This window comes from Nothoprocta perdicaria, unplaced genomic scaffold (genome assembly GCF_003342845.1).
Source record: "Nothoprocta perdicaria isolate Ctin4 unplaced genomic scaffold, notPer1 scaffold_15, whole genome shotgun sequence".
In the NCBI taxonomy this organism is placed as follows: domain Eukaryota; kingdom Metazoa; phylum Chordata; class Aves; order Tinamiformes; family Tinamidae; genus Nothoprocta; species Nothoprocta perdicaria.
The window spans coordinates 2,318,411-2,339,034 of NW_020454649.1; the positions used below are offsets into that span (position 1 = coordinate 2,318,411).

Consider the following 20,624-nt stretch of genomic DNA (forward strand, 5'->3'; position numbering starts at 1 on the left):
CTAATTCCCTATACTAAAATACATTCTCATTCTTAAGTTTTCTAAAAAACATTTAGTTCCATAAGCATGTAGCTGCTGCAGATGTTTCAGTTATCCCCTCTAATTTTCATTTTTTCTAGGGAAGAGAGACACTTAGCAACAACCACCACTTCTTTTCACTTCCAATCTTGGAATGTGTCTGGAAATTTTACTTAACCTGTCTCTTCTGTTAAAGACAGCACCTTAGATAGGTATTGAGTCCAAACATCACCCCCTTAGATCAAGCAAGTCAGACATGTTTGCATCCRAAAGTCCTCCGCTGCTTGCAGACAAATCACTCCAATCCAACGCAGCCACAGGGGGAGTTTGCATCAGACCTTGTCTACCTCGTTACTGCTTTACCCCTCATTGCCACAGGCAACGCAGAAGGACACAGCCAAGAGGGAAAATAAATATTATATCCACAAGCAGGACCAAATACACAGATCATACTAAATGAGCTTGAAGGACACATTTATGCAAAAAAAAGTTCAACTGCTGCCTTCTGTGTCTTTGCAATCACAGCCTAACTGCGGGTTTATTCCCTTCCCAAAACAGCTTTTCCCAGATTCCTGCAGTGTGGTCCTAACCCTGCTGCTAGGATACCCTGGCTGCTACAGTCTCACTATGGGTGCCACAAACCCGCCGTTGCTCTCTCTACAATGAAATAGGGACTACAGAGAAACACAAGTCTGAGTTAACCCCCCCAAGTAAATGCAGTTGATAAATCTGAAGAGATAAGGGTGATACTGTGAGATAAGGGTAATATTCTGCAGGCTGAAAGCTTCATATTCTCAGTATGTGCAGAARGCCACAGTGGCTCTTTCAGGTATACCCCGAATACAAACAGACAACAGAGAGTAAGTTTAAGTAAGCTTTCAAAGTTTCAGAAGCCAGGATTCAAAACTTTAGAAAAATCAATTTTGATTGTTTTTCCTCAGCACAGATTTATTGTGCAGGAGAAAGCTCCCTACCACAAGCTTCATGTGCTCATTATTCTTCCTCAATAAGTTGTGCTGAAATAATAGAGAGCTTAAATAATATATATATTCTGATGGGAGTCRCATGCCATGCTGTAAAATGCAGAGAGTTTACCAGTAATTCTCTCTTTGACCCAGGACAGACATATTCCCTTCCCTTCCTGAGGGACCGAGGCAAGTGTTTTCCATGTCTCTAGCCAGAGGACGAATKCAGAGGGTCTCTGCAGTGCAAAGACCAAAGCGGGAGGCTGTGGCAGGCGTTAAGAGCTGGGCCCAGAGAAAGCACCTCTCTGAGCTCCGGCTGCACTGGTGCAGCTGGTGACTCCGTGGCCTCCCCTGCATCCTGGGCAGGAGTTTTGGTCCCCGCAGCGCCCTTGCTGGCAGTGCCCTTGCTGGCAGTGTCCCAGCTGTGCCCAGCAGCAGCAGTAGCGCTGGCTGAGAGGCCTGTTGAGCAAACCCCAAGGGCTCCTGTTAACCAGTCCTGTTAATCCTGCCAGGAGGTGCTGCACCTGGCCATGGTGGTAGCCTCTTAGCAGAGCTAGCAAGGGCTGCTGAGGGGCAGTTATCCCAGCGTGGCTTGACCTGCTGTGGGTGCTGTGTTCAAGCAAGAGGGTTAGGAAATGTAACTGAGCCATTCTGCCAAGAGAACAGCAAGGAATTCTCTGCCATCATGAGAAATTTCATATCTTATAGACAAGTCATGGCTCTGGACGTCAKCAAGGCATCAGAGTCCTCTTGTTAACTCTCACTGCTCACTGCTTCCCAATGAGCCACTACACTTGGGGAAAGGAAAAGTTTACAAGGATAGCTGCTTAATTACAAACAACTTGTCTTTTCCTTTCACTTCTCCAGCTAAACATAGCCAGCATGCCTTTAAAAAGCCACATTAAAATTGAAAAAAATCAATACTAATTTGTCAATGAGAAACAAACTCAGAAGGAAAGTCAATTGTTCCAGAGAAAACTCAGAATAATTGCCCCAATTTTGCTGGATAAAAAAAGAATTTCTTGTAAACAGTTCACCACTCAAGTGCCACTCCCTCCACACCCCAGAAACCAACGTTGAACACTGGCGCTAAACTGACACCGCACAGGTTCTAGAAGGAGCACAGAGTCACTTTTTTCCTTTGGGACAATCTCAAGTTAATTTTAAAGGGGAAAAAAAAAAAAAAAGAAAATCATCCAAAGGTATTTTCCAGCAAGATATTGCCAGTTGCACACAAACTCTCCCTCCTTTTTGACAGGGTTTTAAAAACGCAAGTCTGTATGAGCCATAGTGTTAATACCTTGTTCAAAAATATTGGGGATTTTTTTGTTCAAAAATACTGGGGATTTTTTTTTTTCTAGGAAGAGGAAAAAGCAGTGATAGAGAAAGGGAGATCATTTTAATCCTACACAGAAAAAATACTGCCACATAAAACCAGAAATAATATCCTAATATGACTCTTTCAGTCAGCCTTGTTCAAAACATAAGTAGAAAAGAAATCCCACCTGAGCAGAAAGTGCTGCAGTGGGAGTAAGGAGAGCAGAGGAACAGTCTAAGCAGAGCCTTGAGATGGCAGCAGCCAGAGCAAGGGAGCCCCGCGGCTCCACGCAGCTTCTCCGCGGCGAGCCCGAGCCCCAGGGGACAGCCAGCCTGGCACGCAGCCCCRCGGGGACGCTTACATGGGAGCTTCAAGTGACTCACGCATGCACAGAGCGGGCGTGCAGGGCATTCTGCCGGCAGCGCCAGCACAGGGCCCACGTGCACAGAGCAGAGCGGCCCTGGGCCCCACCATGGCGAGGCCAGGCAGTTGCTATGGAGCCCCTGGAGCTGCTCCACGAAGGGCCCGTGCTAGAAAGGGCCAGATGAAGCAGAAATAATTGGTGGACCTGAGGGAACTGGGCTTCCCAGCCAGCTGGAAGAGCACTGCAATAATAAAGAGCAGCTCGACCCAAAAGCCTGTGGCAGACATATGGCTGCACTCTGCAAATCACCCAAGTCTCAGCTCTTTCCTTTTCACCAGTGGCCAAACTGCTGCAGCCACTGGCAGCCAGCATGAGACTGCACTTTGTCACATAAGAGCTAGCGATGTCTTTATCAAGTAGCACTAACATTTCAATACCTAAACAACCATTCCCATGCCTCATTATGAAAGAGGCAAAAATAGAGACCGGGGGCCAATGAATGAAATGTCACACACTCCAGTTTTCTGTTTCACTGAGCAGGAGAGAGACACGCAACATTTTTCTACTGCCAGCAATGCTCTGCAATGCAGACTTTCAAAGGAGAAGAGCTCGGGGACATTGGTCAGGTTAGAGGCATGCAACAGTGCTTCAGGCAGAAAGCTCCACATGGCTGCAGCACAGGGACAAGTGCGTGTTTGTCCCTAAGCTCAGCTGTCACCCAGGAGGCCAACCTGTGGCAAAAGGGGCTCTCTACACAGCAGAGCCTGACTGCAGTGCACAGCACCAGGGCTTCTTTCCGACAGCTCTAAAGAGAGGGCAAAGGAAAATCATTTGGTTTAGGTCAGGGCTTGTGCTGTTAGTGTTACTGCTTACTTTTGCAAATATTCATTATAATCTTTCATTTGGCTCCGCTTGACACCTTATGGGTCTCATTGCAGACTGTGGTTTATATGGTTTTCCTATAAACAGAAAGCAGCGCCTGATTTTGAGTCAAGACTTCTTGACTTCTATGGTCCTCCACAGCAACAGACTGGAAATTATGTAATAGCTTCACTTCTGTTTTTAAGATATCAAAGCTCCCATTGAATTAAGTGAGCAAATACAATCAACTCACCATCCTTCAGCTGCCAATCCTGACATTGTAGCCAATGGTCTTCAAGTTGGTGAGGTATTAACTCAGCAACAGAGTTTCTGCATTTGCAACCCACGAGTGCTGGTAGATGTTACAGTACCTAGATAAGGGGTTTCGTCTCTGTACTTCAGAAATCCAGTTGCAGTTAATATACATAAACCAGTGCTGCTAAATGAGCAGCTGTGAAATGGCCAGCACTGTTATTCGCCTCTGTGAGTTTCAGAATTAATAAGACCCTCAAGAGTGAAAAGAAACATTTCATCCTTGTCAAGCCTTTGGTTTCAGGCTGAAGGCAGGATCAGGAAGGCACTGCATCTTATCAGTGCTTACTGCTTTTATATTAAAAAAAAATTCTTCACAACCAGGAGACCAGAAAACATGAAGATGAAAGAAGCTTTTCCAGAAATCCAAGGCTGCCCCCAGGAAGTCCCAGTGGCCAGGATACCCCTTTCCTCCAAATCCCAACATTATCTCAGTGGACTCGATTACAAATGCTATGGCATAAGAAATGGAAAGTGAGTAAGTCAATGTATCACAGCCAAAAATTACATGAATCAGTTAGTTGTTCTAATTGCTGCTGGGGCACTTAAGGCTGCCTGCCTGCTCTTGAGAAGAGATCGTTCAGGACACACTGCAAGCCAGACGCACTGCAAGCCAGGTGCACTGCAAGGGATTTTTCAGGATACATGTTTTTATACTAAGGTTTTCAGGATACAATTTCTCAGCRGGCTTTGAGGAAGTTGCTGCCAAAAGATACAGCCTCACTCTGCTCCCTACACTGGTGACCCACTGCTGTCATCTTTATGTCAGTGATGCTGAGCACAAGTCAAATGAGGTAGCTCTACTGACTGATAAGTTTTTTATCTTTATTTCAAGGTTATTTTTTTTAGTCAAATCAGCAGTCTGATTCAACTCTGCTGTCTTGGGTGGCAGCTGTATAGCCTCAAATCAGCTGGCATCAGCAGTGACACTGAACCGTCAGGCAAATGAAATAGTTTTGTCAGCCCTTCTGTGCAACATAAATAGTCCATTTTCCCTTTCCACTGCCCTGGGATTCTTGCCCTTCAGGAAGGAATAGTATCTTTTATCACTGGTGTGTGCTGTCAATCTAGCATCAGAAATATGTCTGCATCTTAGCTCAGAGCAAGGGGAGAAAAAAAAAAAATCCCGCAATAGCCTTAATCTCACACTGTTTGCCTCATGGCTTGCCAGCACCAAAAGTTTTACTTCAGGCCAAGTCTGATAGGTGCCAAGTAACTTTTTTTCAACATGGATGGAGTTTAAAAAAAAAAAAAAAAAAAAAAAAAAAAAAAAGAGGCCCTTGAGGTTAAATTCTAGTGATCAGTGACTTTAGTGGGAAAGCAGCAGTAACTGCAACTGAACTAGTGCATACATGCTGAGTTATTGGCACAAGTGTATATAACATAGAATAGCCAGAGTGACAACAAAACAAATGCAGGACTGCGGGCCCTTATCCTGCCAGCTCTGTGAAGCAGAGGCCGCTGCTCCCCCGCGCCAGTGCAGCGCTGAGGACATGCACTGATACACTGTGACCATGGCCTTTGAATGCAGTAATGTAGTTCTGCCACTAAGATGAGAGCACATGTCTTTTGACCTGACTTTTCCAGAAAACAGTGTTAGTGATAAAATCCCTCTCCCAAGTTCAGACTTACTAATAGGGATGCATTTCCAGTCTAGATGTCCAGCGTCCAGGAATGAGCAGACTACAGTCTAAACAGCCTCTTCAATCACTAACTCTCCTGCTGAGAGGTCTAAGGAGTATAAGCTAATGCCACCAACTCCAGCTGGACTGGGGCATGGTTGAGGTTTACAGTCTGGAGGAAGAGAACAACATATCCAAAAGCCAATGCTTTGAGCCATCCAAGCCCCAGGAGTCTCCGGCTCATCCTGCCCCGTGACCCAGCGCAGCTGCATCTTATTCAGAGCTGGAACCCGACCAGGCCTCTTTTGGTACACACTGAATTTTTGAAAGCAGATAACAGTCATATGTCAGCACTTCACGTCCCTGTGCAACGCACACAACTCTGTGCGCTATTCAGCCTTCCAAATGCACAAAGGTGCCTCAGGAAATATTCTACATTACCCAGACCGTGCCTGTCACTGGGGTTGCTGGATACTTGACAACGCCCTTCCAAATCTCAAGTGTTCATGCACACTTAGCTGCAAAGTTCCACTTATCTGTTTTTAAATGAGCAGGAGCTGTAGCGGATTTGCACGGAGGGCGACGCCACAGCTCGTGCTGGGTGTCTCCCTGCCTGCTGTCACCCGGCTCCACACACACTTGAGGAACCAGCCTGCCCTGAAGCAAAAGCTGCCGTCTCCTTCCAGTAAATGAAACGTAACTGCCCCCAGGAAAGGGGTTTGTTTCTCACCTGACAGCACAGCGCGGGGAATTTTTTTAAGTCATGTCATCTAATACTGATAGGAAACAACAACAGTCTTTTTTTTCATCTTCTAAACTGTTGGCACAGCAGACAGCAGCGTCAGCCACTTTTGGAAGTACTGATATTCTCTGTCTTTCTCTTTCTTACTCAAGAGGAATAAAATCAACAACATAAAAATCCCTCTTTTCTTCCCTTTTTTAAGATCAATGCTAGAATGAACAACTTTAATACTGAAGCCACCAGCATTCTCTCAAAATACACTCTTTCATGTGGTTACATTTCAACCTCTGTCTGGAGAGCATCAGTAAAAGGCACTAACAGTTACTCATATTTGTGATTGATTATATCTTTCCTAATCCTTCATCTTTCACAGATTACAAGTATATTTATGGGAACAAAAGGCAAACTGTAACCAGGTTGATTTCCTGCTGATAGGGACTTCCTTCTCTGCCTGTCCAAAACAGAAAGACATTATCTTTCTTCTTCCCCTTTGCCCTTCGCTGGCTCCTGTTTCAGGAAACCTCATTTAGTATTCTATTTCCTAGAGAATATTAAGGTGAAAAAAGAACAACAGTGTACCCCATCTTTTTAAAAAGTTTATGAAGTGAACTCCTTTTTGACTCTAGCAGGCTACTACTTAACATTAACCCTATTTTACTRAACAGCTGCAGAGAACACACCTCAAAAGAGAAAAGGAAATCACATAATACCTGGAAATAATCTGTGATGAAGGATCCGAGCTCACTCTTCAGCAGCCGCCTGCAGACAGAAGGAACATATCCATGAAGAAACAGCCATTGCTGGTCACTTCTCCCAGGCACAGCTACACTTGGCTGCCAGCCACGGCCAGGACACAGGAGGACACGAGAACGTGGCACTGCAGCCGCAGCTATGCTCTGTTTACATCTGAGCATACTCTGCACCAAGGCCAGCAGAGGCAGTGCTCAAATCACAAAGGAGTGAAATAGCTCCCCTGAAGTATTTTAATTATAAGCCATACATCTAAAACAAGCAAGAAAAACACGACTCCCTGTATTCACAGGGAGATGGATTTCTCTATTTAGAAATTCTTTTTTTTTTTCCGCTCATTTTCCTTTAAACAAAGTTCCCTTTCATTTCACTGTGAAGAACGTATCTCTAATGCTGTACTTCCTTTTTTCCTTTTCTCTTGGAAGTAGAAGGTGGTTGAATGACGAAGAGGAGCACAAGAGTAAACATGCAAGCAGAAGCTGAGGCTTCCCTGTAATCACCGCATTGAAAAAACAAAACAACAACAAAAAAACCCCACGTTTCTCAAGAGATCAGTTGTAGAAACTGAACAAGAGGCAGGTTGATTATATGCAGGCAGAAGCCACTTTTATCATATGTTTCTAATTAGAAACTTGATTTTAAAACCGGCTACAATAACATTTTTCAATTCTGCAATGTATTTATAGTTCAGAATTCTGATATAAAAATTAGGATTGATTTAAACTAAAATGTTCAGAGCATTTGCACTTTCAGCTGTCAGTGACTGTAGCTGGTAATTCTGCTTCAAATTTAAAAATTGTCTTATACTTTCCACTGCAAAGTGATGCATTTTTGCTCTGTAAGAGTTTTGCTTTTCACCAAGAGGTACAATCATGAGTGTTTGAATGTGCCATTTGAATCAGGGACACATCCGAGTCTCAGGCTTGGTTCCTGCCAACAGAGTAAACCATTTTTTCCCTAATCTTTGGTGAAATTAGATTTTGGCAACAGTCTTCTTCTCTAAATATTTTGTAAAACTTCTACTTTTATCCACATGGAAATATGCTTTCTCTCATAGTGGTTATATTTACACTGTCCACCTCAAAGCACATGTCTTTTCCTATGACCATGCGAGATGAGCCTTTAGGGCTGCATTCTGCAGAATTCTCAAAAACAGACGGACCTGTTTGAGAAGCATATCTGCTAGTTTCAGTTGCATTCTGAGAGAGGTGGTCAATTAATTCACACATCCATGTGGGGATTTGAGTCCATGGAGCAGGCCAGCTACCCTTTCAGCTGAAGGCTTTCACTCCAGAGAGAACCTCTGCAGCCTCCCAGTGGCAGTGGCCAGGTCACCTCCTGCTTCCTGGGAGTCCCATCTCTCAGTGACATTTCTGACTTTTCCTCTTATGAAGAAGTTGTCTTCAAGAAGTTGTGACAACTAACTTAGAGAACAGCAAAAAAAAAAAGTGCCCAGTGAGATGATGGCACCAAATCATAGCAGGGTAAAAACCTTGTGGCACCAATCCAGAGCAAAATGTTACCACCTGTTCATCTCCTGGTCTTGTCGCTACTACCCCAATTTAAAACTCTTCTGCATTCCCACTGTCAAATTAGGCACTGTGCAGAATCCATAATTCTTTTAAGGTCCTGCATTTGCTAACTTCCACCCATGATCTGGATGGAGAAACACAAACCAGGAAACACAGCAGCTCTATGTCATGGTGCACAAGAGCTGGCCTTCTTCCACAGGTCAAGCTGGCCACTTACATGGTACACGCGGCACTGACATTCTGTTGGAAGCTTTCTCAGGAACCCCCGGTGTGAAGCTGCAAGCAGGACACACGTATACASGCAGATGCATGTCCTCCGTGCCTCACACTGATGTTAATGAGCTACTTGAATGATGAAGTAGCCTATTTAGAGAATGACATTTGAGATGTAACCAGTGCTCAGAGCACCTGTAGGAACATTAATCATTTATTTCAAGGTGAGTGCTTCCAAGTGCTGCTTGTGAGTGCTTGTATCTGGAACAGAGTTATTTCCCTTGCCACCATGAGAACTGCTCATAAAGCATACAAATTTCACAAAGAACTTCCTGTTCTTCACACAACTCTTGACCAACTGGATTGATTTCAGTAACCAACACGAATAGAGCATGGTCCAGCACAGGATCAGAATCAGTCAGCAAGGCCACTCTGCCTGGCACACTGCCTCCCTGTCTCCGGAAAGTAGACAGAAAGGCTACTGAGGGACAGCTTGCTGCTCCAGTGACCCAACACCTTTCTCTGAGCCTGTTAAAAGCTGGCATTACCTCCCATGTGAGTGAGAGCACAAGTGCTCTAATGCCATCTGYGATGCTTCCCTCTGCCTGTATCAATGAGGCCAGAGCAACTCACAACAGGCAGCTTATGATTCCAAAGGCAGCCTAGCTGTGAGCGGCAGCTCTYAGCCAGGTGAGGGGTGGAGGACAGGGGCCATGGGGTAGGCAGGGACATGTGGGGTGAGTAGGAGCACCTGCTTGCACAGAGGAGGGAAAGCAGGGAGCTCCCCACTGCAGTGAGCCGTGGCCTGAGAGACCAGTGACAAAACCCAAACCCAGGCTCCAAGACTGTGAAAGAGCTGTGGATCAGGGTATTTTCAAAGGCTTAAGACATTTCTTTTTCTTTCATATACAGTATTCTTCACCTAACTGAGGATTAGACTGCTGCAAGTACTGGTGCATAACCCAAGAGTTCCTGGCCTAAGTGCTAAGATGCTGTGGAAGCACAAGGGCCTCCCCTCCCTCAGCTTTCCAAAGGAGTTTTACAAGTCTTTCACCTTTGTGCCCAGATCAAGTAGGAGAGAATCTCATGCTCTGCAAATTGCATTCATTTTGAAAGTAGGGAAGGGGGTAATTTAGACTACTGCTTAATAAGGGCTCAACCTGAATAGTCATTTGAACTTTAACCACAACTTGGCCCACAGCAGAAATGCAGCAAGGGTTGGGGCAGGGGGTTCCATATAAAAGAGGAAGCCGAGACATACGTGACTACATTAAAGATGAATGAATACAGATTCATGGGAAAGAAAGATGGAGGAAAAACTGCCTCCATAAGCTCTGGTAACATTCCTCTTAGTATCACTTGGACCAAGACAAGAATAAATTGTTCTTTATCTCCTTTTTAGTTCTGTCTATTGATAACTAAACTTTCCAAATAACCACAATGAAGCCACAGAAAAACAGAAGACCTGCTAAAAAGGGTGATGCTTCTAACCATCACTGTCAGCAGTGTTAGTACCTGTTTGCTACRCTTCTATTTTTTTTAATCTTCAGAGTTTATAATTTCAGGTCTCAGTCCATAACCACCACATGAAGTTTTTTTCTTATGGAGTTTTTTGTGCTTTGTTTTTAAACACTCCATGATTCTGGGAAGTTTGGCTTTAGAAGACATGTTACTGCCATAACTGATAAAACCGTGGAAAAAGTCAGCCAGAAGGGGCAAATTCCCCAGGAAGGGACAAAATCCTTTGTGTACAAGTAAATACACACCCTGTCCTTTTCCCTGTCCTTTTATGTGCAAGTTACACATCCACATAAATCAGAGAAAAGCTATCCAAGAGCTTAGTCTCATCCCACTCAACGTGAAATTAGCCTGAAAGTACAAAGCTGTGCTTAAGTTTGCTTCTACCCCTTCTTCTCCTACCAATGTTCTCTAAGTGCTGTTCTATAAAAAACAAGCAAAATCAAACAAACATCAAAGAACCAGCAACAAAAAAAATCCCTTTTCATGCAGTTCAGCAACCTACCTGATATTTTCATTGAGCRTGTAAAGTTCATTGTTCTGCAAGCCTCCCCCTTTGAACACATTTATCACTGCTGTTTGAACACTGTCAAAAAAAGAAGACAGACAGTAGAGCATTCATAAATAACACCTGCCAGGATGATTTAACACAGAGAGCAATGTGAAGTAGCTGCCAAAAGCTGAGTGGTTATAATGGGGGTGGAGAGGTTAATTGCACTTAAATACTTCCACTTTTTCTCCCCTGGAAATCATCACTCTTATTTATCTACAATCTCCCAAGGGAGACAGAGCACAACCAATGTTAAGCTGGGCATACAGTAAGCAAAGGAAAGCTGTAATAGAGATCCTGTTCTCAAAGAATACACTTGCATTGAATATAAAGATATACCTGGMGCATATCTTTAGTGTGACTGTTTAGCTGATCTCTGCTAGGTCCTCCAGAGCTAGTTGTTRCAAGGAGACTTGGATTTTTGCTATTTTGTGCCAGGCATATCACATTGCAATATCAAGTGTTGTTAGAATGACTAGGCAAACTACCTACAGCATTTGACAGGATCCTTGCTATGCTGGAACAAGTTCTGTAGTAAGCATCACTTAGACAGAAACATTTTCAAGTCCAGTTAATGGACTGGTGCGAGGGAGAAGAAGGAAAGGTGGAAACACTCACTTTCAGCAGCAACAAGCCCTTAAATCAATTCAGGGTATTTCACATTTCATCCTACAAGTCATTTTTCCAGTATTCATTGAGGCATGATATCTACTGCAGACAGGATTTGACTATCAATAAGAAAGGTCAGTGGAAGACACAAATTTCATGTGGTCAAAGGAACTTGATTATGGTAAAAGTTTCACAACACGCTGCTACATTAAGAAATTAACCTTTGTTACATGGCTAGCAATGCTTTTTCTTTAACTAGTATTTACGAGGTGTAAATATTAACACAAAGCAATTCTGGCTTTTTCAAGACAGTCTGTCTGAACAATGCTAGACCCAAACAAGGCTAAACACTATTAGGTCTAAATATGCCACCTCTGCAGGAGATCTTCCATACGGGCAAAGCCTGGGCATGCCAAAAATGTATTCATGCTCATAAACAGATAAGCTTAGCCATAAATGGCCTAAGGTATCAAAGATCAGGCCTTATCTGACCATTGCACACAGACAGTATTCAGCTGCACCAGTGCTGCTCACCTGTTCCACGCAGAATTGGAGCTCAGCTGCAAAGCCTGACGGGTCGCTTGGAAACGCGGCAAGTCGCTGAGCACTGGGGAGCTCATGAAACGAGGTCTGGGCCTCCTGAAGGAGCCCATCTTGTACAACTGGAGAGCAAAGGATGGAGCCAGGGTGAACTTTCCAGTCACAGAGTCAGACTGACTGGAGCAGGCCAGCAGAAAGCCTCTTCTCGTGAAGGTCCAAGTGTCAATCTCAAGGACATCAATAAGTCTTCAAATTCTGCAGCGGCCTGCTGCAAAAGGAAAGAGTCAATCTGTGACTAGCAGCTCCCCATCACTTCAGGTTGCTACACGGACTCATAGTTAAAACAATTTAAGTACTGAAACAATCCTGTCAACTGAGGAGACAGGAAGACAGAAATAACCTATCCTGCAAACAAAAAATTTGGGCAACTCTTCAAGAGCTCTTCACCAGCTGCCCACTCTTCCATCCYGTCCATGTGTCCAAGAAAACAAGCCCAGTGTCTCTTTCCACTTCATCTGTCAGAGGTGTGAGAATACAGGCACCTAAACTCTTCTGCTGGAGACACTTTACAAATACCTTTAAATATATACAGCCCTCCAGACCGTATAAAATGGAGGGGGAAACTGGAAGAGAAAAAAAGGAACTATTCAACCAGAAAGCAGAAAATATCAAAAGATGAAGAGGACAAAAGATGAAGGGATGAACACAATGCTTTTATTTTGAGAAGCGTTGCACAAGGGAATAAGACGCTCTCATTATCAGCCCATCACAACAAGGGTACAATAGGAAGTTTCTGCAAAAAAAGTCTGGCAAGGAGATATCTTGAAAGTAAGCAGGCCTGCTATGTTTCCTTTTCTCTTTACAGAGAGAGAAGAAATTGCTTGACCAAATATAAAACGCCTGTGCTTTTCCCTCTGATCATATAGAATAATATGCTGCCCTGAGTAAACTACAGTAACAGCAAAAGTTAGAATGGGTTTGGATAAAAACCACAGGAATTCTGGCAATGTTTCTGACCTTCGAAGTCTACCCACTTCAGAGGAACACAGGCCATAGATGCAGCTGGCAGTTTGGAGAATGGAGACATGGAAGAAAAGAGAAGAAAAGAAAAACAAACAAAAAAGTTGTGTAACTGAAGAGCACATAAAAGTAAAGCAAAATCCTCTCTTCTCCACTGCATCTTCAGAACGAGGTGAGAAGAGACATGATCATGCAAAGAAATGCTGTCTATCTGCACAGCGCTTTTAATTGAACTAATTCTCAGCTTCAGGACACTCTTCCCACTCCCTCAAACTATAATTAACTCTTTTGCAAGGATGAGAACAACCTTCTTCCTCCTCAGCAGCCCTGCTTCATGCTGGGCTCACATCTGCACCCTGCCTCCACTTCTGCTTGTCAGAGCCTGACCCAAGCATGAGGAAGCTCTGTCAGACCCCACAGGCCCTGTGCCGAGGGAACCTAAACCAAGARAAGGATTGACTTGGGGCTAAAAGCAACAAAACAGAAGCCCTGCTGTTGAGGGAGATTTATTGCTAGAAAAGATGAACTGGGCTATGACTAGAGAGAAATGGGTTCACTTCAAGGTTCCCCAATCTGCAATGCAAAAGGGCACAGGGAGCTGCTCCCCACCTCCTTTAAAGATGCACATTGGGACTGCCCCAGCCTTTAAGACTTCTCAAGATCTAAAAGAGAAACAATCACCAGTGACCACATTTGTTAGGCACTCACACAAGTGGTGTTGTCTTTATCTTATTCAAGAAATGAATATAGTTGTTACCCTGTGCACGCACACACACAGAGTTTGGATGGAGGTGGAACACACCGCTGCAAGCCCAACTTTCTTCCTGACAACTCCTTGCTGCCCACAGCGCTGACAACAGCCTTTCACCGGGGAGCTGAGCGCTGACAGGCAATGCCTGAACGAGCAGCACACTACAGGTTCTGTGGCTGCTCTGTTCCAGTTAAAGTCCTAACTCCTACAAATTAACAGTAAATACAAACAGTACAAGCAAATCGGCACTGCCTGTTGGGCGCACTTTGAAATAACATTTGTTTCACTTTACATTGCCCACACATTTGCAATCTGCCAGCGATTTCTGTATCGGCAGTTCTAACCACATTAGAAATTGTCAGCAGAAAAAAGCTACAGCACCTTGGAGAGCTGAGCGCAGACTTCTCATAACGCACCAAAAGGTGGTTTTGAGGCAAAGAATTAGTATAAATTAAAAGGATATTTCTGCTGTGAAACATGCATTCGTGCCAACACTTGTCATCTCTTCATTTCCACAGCTGACAGCGTGCTGAGCCGAAAGAGGGTCACTTCTCCCAGCGCTGCAGTAAAATTTCCATTTCTAAATTTTGTGTACAGCAAAAACAGTRTATGTTTTTCAGAACTTTATAATGCAGTATAAGAATTACTTTAGATCCAGTGTAGACATTTAACARTCTGAGAAAGCAGTGGTAAGGATGTTTGTGTTAACCCACAATCTCCYTCCTATAAGCATTCCAGGCAGTGTAAGTGTTAAAATCCTACAAATATGTATTCCTCAAATATTCCTATAGCCTAGCAAAGTTGCACTTTATAAAGATGCATTTTAATAAAAAATAAAAAAATCTCTGCTATGTTTATTTGAAACATGAAAGCCTGAATTCAGAGGTACAAACCAGAGGCAAAATCCCTGGGGCCTTGCCTCACGCACCGTTACAGCCTGTGTAGGGAAACTTTGGCCTGCTTCGTGCAAGAGGTAAAACAAGACAATCATGAAGTTTTTTCTGAGTTTGATCTATGGATAATGAGGCTAACACCACAGCAACAGAACTATGGGATACACAGGGCCCCATGGCAAATTTCCTGAGTGTCTCTTCCTAAAAGAAAATGCTTAAGTGCTTTTCCTCACAGAAACATGCATGTTTTTTTCTCCTTAAGCTCTGTAAATTCACCCAGACACCTAATAACAAGTTCTCATCTGTGCAGAGGAGATAAGGTGCTCTCTCTTCCCCCTTTTCCCCTCCAATCTTACAGTTTGCAATTCTGTGTTACTGTCAGGTAAACTTTATTCTAGGCTCTCATCAGAAATTTAAGAAAGGATCTATTTCCGGGACAGATCCAGAGTCTGATTTCTATTTCTTCACAATTCAAAGATACAAATCTCTCTTTTCTTACCTACATGGTGACTGCTAAGTACCAGGAATAGTAAATAAACTATTACTGTGAATGCAGGCTGGCCCTCATCCTCTACACCGCCAAGAGGGCAAGCAGCCCACCTACTTATACTTTCAGGTCTTTTAGTTCATTAAAACTACATGCATGTGCATGAACCTAGTTTACATTTTAAAAAATACAGACTGCAGCTTCTGCAACAATTTAAATTTACAACACATCTGGTTACTCTTCCAGCACTCAATTGCTTAAACATAAAAAAAAAAAAAAAAAAAAAATTGCTTTTCAAAGAAGAAAAGATAATCAAATCAAGATTTATCCAATAACTGAAAAGTTCCTTTCTGGACAACAATGATCAAATATACATCTCAGACATCTGAGAGGCTATTGAAAGCAAAAGTCATGAAAACTGTTTTGGGAAGAAGACTGGCACCCAGTCTCCAAGTCTGGGAGGTTTCTAGCTTACACTCTCATCCTTTCCTGCCTTCACACCTTTAGAAATATGACTCATGAAAGAAACAATGCTTAATCCACAAGCCATCAAAAGCAATAGGAATCTAACCACTGGTCTTACTGTTTTGGATCCAAATCTCAAAAAGAAAGTGTGGGTATTTTCTCATCTTAGCAGCCCCTCACATTCAGAGCAACATGGGTGCAAGGAAGRGTTACTCTTTAGTCTCTTGCATAAGAACGCATCTCTGAACCCCTGCTCAGAGATAGCCTCAGTGCAAGGAGGTAACTGGGAGCGTGCAAGAGCACCCTTCAGCTCTGACAATCTCATCAGTAGGACTGACTCAAGTTGCAGCCTTCACAAAACAGTTTTTTCCACCCACATATTAATGCTACTTGTTTCTGAAATTCCAACAACAAAACCAGACATGCTCATGAACTTTGCAAGCAGAATCTCTCTAGTTAAGGTATGACCAAGGATGTCAGACCACGGACAGTGCCCCCGTGCATGAAGACAGGGACAAGCTGGGAGAAGGGAAAGATTTGCTGCCCGATCTTGCCAGGCTGTGCCCGAGCTGCTGGCTCATGGGTGAATAGCAGCCGGTGCCACAAGTCTCCAGGGTGGGTTTCACACTCGTTGGTGGGTGCAGGCCAGGATCCCCAGCCCCGCTGGCCCAGCCTGGCTGGCTGTGCCGCACGGAGCACGGCCGACAGCGCCTCTCCCTACCAGGGCTGCCCCATGGCAGGCGCCACACTGCAGCCTGCACGTGCCTCCTGGCCTCGCCTCTCGTTAGCCAAACGTAACGATTTTAACCACAAGACACGTAAGAGAATCTACGAGCACCCTCCTTCTGGCAGCAACCACTGACCCTCTGGTGCGTGCCCATGCATCTGACTATTTTGCTGCCAATGTTTACCTCTGTAAGGCCTCACTTTCTCTACCCTTCTCTTATATAACCACCTTCACAAGCCCAAGGTCCCTGCCTTCCTCCTTCCTCTTCCATATATTCCCTCTCTCAGACTGGACCCACATCTTGTCTATATTCCCACCAGATCCCAAACAAACTAAATAACAGGAAAAATGCAGCTTGAGTTTGACAGCAAGGCCATCCATGTAACATTTGAAAAGGAACCCAGTGGTTTCCACTCAGTTATGCTTTGAGTTCTTGAGGTTAGAGCAAACCTGAAACTCAAAGTGAAACCCTGGTAAGAGTGAGAGGAAATGTATGAGAAATGCAGRGGAAAAAACCTTTGCTTATCGTATTCCACCATGGTTTGAGAAGCTCTCTGCAATTCAAAGACCATTGCAGTCCCTTTGGAGTTTACAGCCTGTCAGAAACAAGCAAATTTCACAGCATAAATGACAATATGATTTCTTTTCAAAAAAAAAGTCTAAGAAAAGTTATAGCACAGAATAAGTCAGTTCAATGCGAAATAAAGAAATGACCTCATAATAGGGAATATATAGAAAAGGAAACATTTGTAACATAGGAATGACATCTAAGACAATAAAATTGTTTTGGTCTCTGCCATGGATCTCCTCTGTTATCATAAAAACATTAATTACTTGTTTGCACTTGCATGATTCAAAAATGGAGAAAATTGTTATGGCTACTAAAAGGCTCCATTTCTTTGTAAAACAGCTTGAAATGCTCAGGTGGAAAAAGTAAAGAATACCTCATTATAACCACCTAGCCGATCAGTATGAATTTAGAAACAAATTTAAATTAGATTCACTAACAACGCATTTCATCTGGTTGAAGACAGAACGTACCTTCTATATAAACAGTGGTCACATCAAAGATCTGCTTAAGAAATGCAAGATGCAAAACCAGCAGTTTCAGAAGTATAATACCGATGGGCCAGACTGGGACATAAATAACATACCTACCTCTTGGGCTCAGTAAGAATCATATTCACAGGAAAAGAGGAAGGGCTAAGAGAGGGAAACGGAGATGATCTGTAACACCATTTTCTGATTAACTGAAGCATTTTAGATATATCTAGCGCTAACCATGACAAAAAGCACCCTTTCAAAGTAAGCTCAGTGCCACACTGTCCTGGTTGATCCACGGCAGCCTAGCTCCTGGAAGCAGCAACCTTCCCCGCATCCTGCTGTGGATTTACCCATGCAGATGGGGCCAGCTTCAGAGAGCAGAGTTAGCATCATCACTGCTTTCTCTCCAGCTGTACAGAAAGGCTTTACTCAAGCTCTTATACTCTCGAAACCACAACTTATTGCATGGCAAAATAGTGCTGTAAGGAACTCAGGCCTCAAAGCTGTGTGTTATTTCTGCCCTTTTCTTATATTTTAGAAGCCTTTAACAATGTTGATTAGCAAGAAGACTTATAATCAGAACAGCTATACTGGAACAGCCCATGGCATGAAAACATTTATATCAGAAACAAAATGACACATACATGAATAGTTACTTCCTTCCCCTGGTGGGAACAGCATTTARCAGATGCACCAGTAAGTGCACTCCTACTGAAGCAAAATAAACCAGGATTGTATCACTTGAATGACACAAGTATGAATAAGCCATCAAAAATTTTGATGTAGAAAAGGTTTCAAGGTTTAATTGACACAGATAGTTTCAAACCCAGAAACCAACTTTTAGCTACTTCAACTTGTTTTCAGTAACTCCCCAATGACATGAGTAGCAGCTGCAAAATACAGAAAATATGTGAATTAATTAATACACTCCCCTCTGAATTTCACATTTGCAGGAGTAGATGAACTCACACTATAGCCCTCCCTTCATGGCCCTAAAAAAAAAATTCACAAAACTCTCCTCTATCAGAGGAGAACTCAGAGAAACTATCCTCTTCAACCTGTCCTTCCTTGGTGAAATGCGGGAAATAACACTAACTAACCAATTCCAAAAGCTAATTGAGAGGAACACCTAAGGACAGCCACAGCAATTCCTTCTTCAAGGAACCAGCCAGAAGGTCACCAGTTTAAAAGAAAAAAAAAAAAAAAAAAGAAGTGTGTGGGGGAGAAAACACAGATTCAGAAGCCAAAGAAAGGAAGTCTAAATATCACTCTAAATGCAAAGACATGTTTAATTTTCTAGAAATGGCAATCAGAAAAGCATGTAAGATAAACTTCATCRTGAACAAATAAAAAAATCAGCAACTGCATTTATTTTAGGAACTATCTATACTGTAACTAGAATGACAATCTCTCATATCATCTTGGTGATTTCTTGCAGTTCACATTTCCTATTGTTACTRTCAAAAATAGAAGTACATCTCACATTTTCAACATGTGTGTTACAAAATATGGAGATTAAGTAGCCTGCATATATATAAAAGCCAACCATCTTTTTGCAAAGTTATCCAGTGCCATCTTCTAGCAGCTGAGTTGCACTCAGCCTCACCTCATGTAGTAAGAATGCTCTGTTACCCCTACTGAATAAGCTCTGGAACCCAGCAAATACTTAATATATTTATGCTTGAATTCCCATTAGCAGAAATAGTGAGTAGAAAAGGCCATATTTTTATGAAAAAAAAAGAAAAATACAAAGACACAAAACCCATGGGCACATAAAAAGTCACACATGGTTGAAAACACAAATTTTAAAAGMATATGCTTTTCAGTTCTTTTAATTTAAATATATTTAAACAGAGGTTAAGTATCTCACCTACTCTGTAGTTTGGGTTCCTGGAAATTTAAGCAATTGAAATTCTTGCAATATGAAGAACTGAGCAGAGTTAGCAAATGCCATCTACGGTTGTGCTGAGCTTTGAAACTGAACCTTGGAGGTTTTATCAAAGTCTGAGCTGTTATCAGTCCATAAATACACTGCATAAAATGAGTTAGAGAATGTTATCTTAGGGCTGAAGATACACAGGTTTTTTAAACTCTGCTATAAAACTCCTAAAAGGAAACACTGGCCCTAAACAGACACAGCAAAAAAGACTCTCATATGGGCTCATCTGTTTGAGCTCCACTGCGCATCCTTGGCACCGAGAACTTGTAGGGACCATCAGTATGGGAGGCAGAGCAATGCACTAGCCTGGACTTGGTAAGAACCAAGTATTTCAGCCAGAGATGCAGGACATCCCCATCGTGGGCAATCACAGAATAATTTACCTGTAGAAAAGTTTCTTCCTGGTGTTACCAAAAACCAGCTTCGCTTTGACACAAGTACAAGGGTTTCTTTGCCTTCCTCAGGTGTGTTAGAGAAGTTCACGCTTTTATAAAGCTCACTCAAACCCTAGCAACAAAAGCCAGACATCTGTGAGCTCCATATCAAGAGCGTACGCTAGACAGTGTATTACTGCAGTGGATGACTGTGAAATCCTCATTTATGTGGAACGAAAAATTGCCTTTTTCTCATGTTATAGAAAAGAGAATCATGCATACTTTCTTCAGCTCTGTACTTTCACAGCACTTTTAAGTTCATGAATCTCTCACATGCTACAACTAAAACAAAAGTTGCAGAAATCTCTGAGCACTCTTCACCTATGTGATAGGGTAATCATAATGGGCTCTACTGAGGGTAAAATATATAAATAACATTAATGTGGTAAATCAGGTYTAAACAGACTTTCTTAGAATGCAAGTGTTTTCACTTAGTGATTCTCTACTCATCAGCAGAGAAATCCTGTTAGATCTGAGTTGCTATCACAGATAAGTATTCTCAAACCTAACATCCTTCATCTGCCTGTGAAATAGCTGGCACGACTTTACCGCGCATATTTTCAGCTATAGGTCACTTTCTGTTGCCAATGCGCTAACAAAGCWCTTTGCAGGAGTCAGAGGACAGGATTTTACCACTAGTGTTACAGTCTCAAAAGGTTTAAGGAAAGCCAGAATATCAGAATAGCATTAAGTCAGGTCTCACTGACTATACCATCAGGGCCTAGTACACATTTTGACTGTAGCTTTTGCTTTAGAGAAAAAAAAAATAATATATATATATATATATATGCAGCCTACAAATCAGTTTATGTGTCTTCTCACCATGAAATAAGACCTATGGGTATGTATGCTAGATACACATGCAGCGCCATACGCAACATGTAAACAGCTCTTGCACACTGCTCCAGGTACTGATGAGTTCTGCATAACTGAAACCTTGCATACCACAA

The 20,624-nt window shown here is 42.8% G+C and overlaps 1 protein-coding gene across 1 annotated transcript in view; it reads right to left on the reverse strand.

Annotated features, from left to right (window-relative positions):
- Positions 1 to 20,624, reverse strand: part of PRR5L (proline rich 5 like) — a 58,002-nt gene that overhangs the window by 16,845 nt on the left and 20,533 nt on the right. The window contains exons 3-5 of the mRNA XM_026034767.1: positions 11,909 to 12,141; positions 10,721 to 10,801; positions 6,913 to 6,961 (exon numbers count right to left, since the gene is read on the reverse strand). Of these exons, the coding sequence (XP_025890552.1) occupies positions 6,913 to 6,961; positions 10,721 to 10,801; positions 11,909 to 12,141 (363 nt within the window). The remainder of the gene's footprint in view (positions 1 to 6,912; positions 6,962 to 10,720; positions 10,802 to 11,908; positions 12,142 to 20,624) is intronic.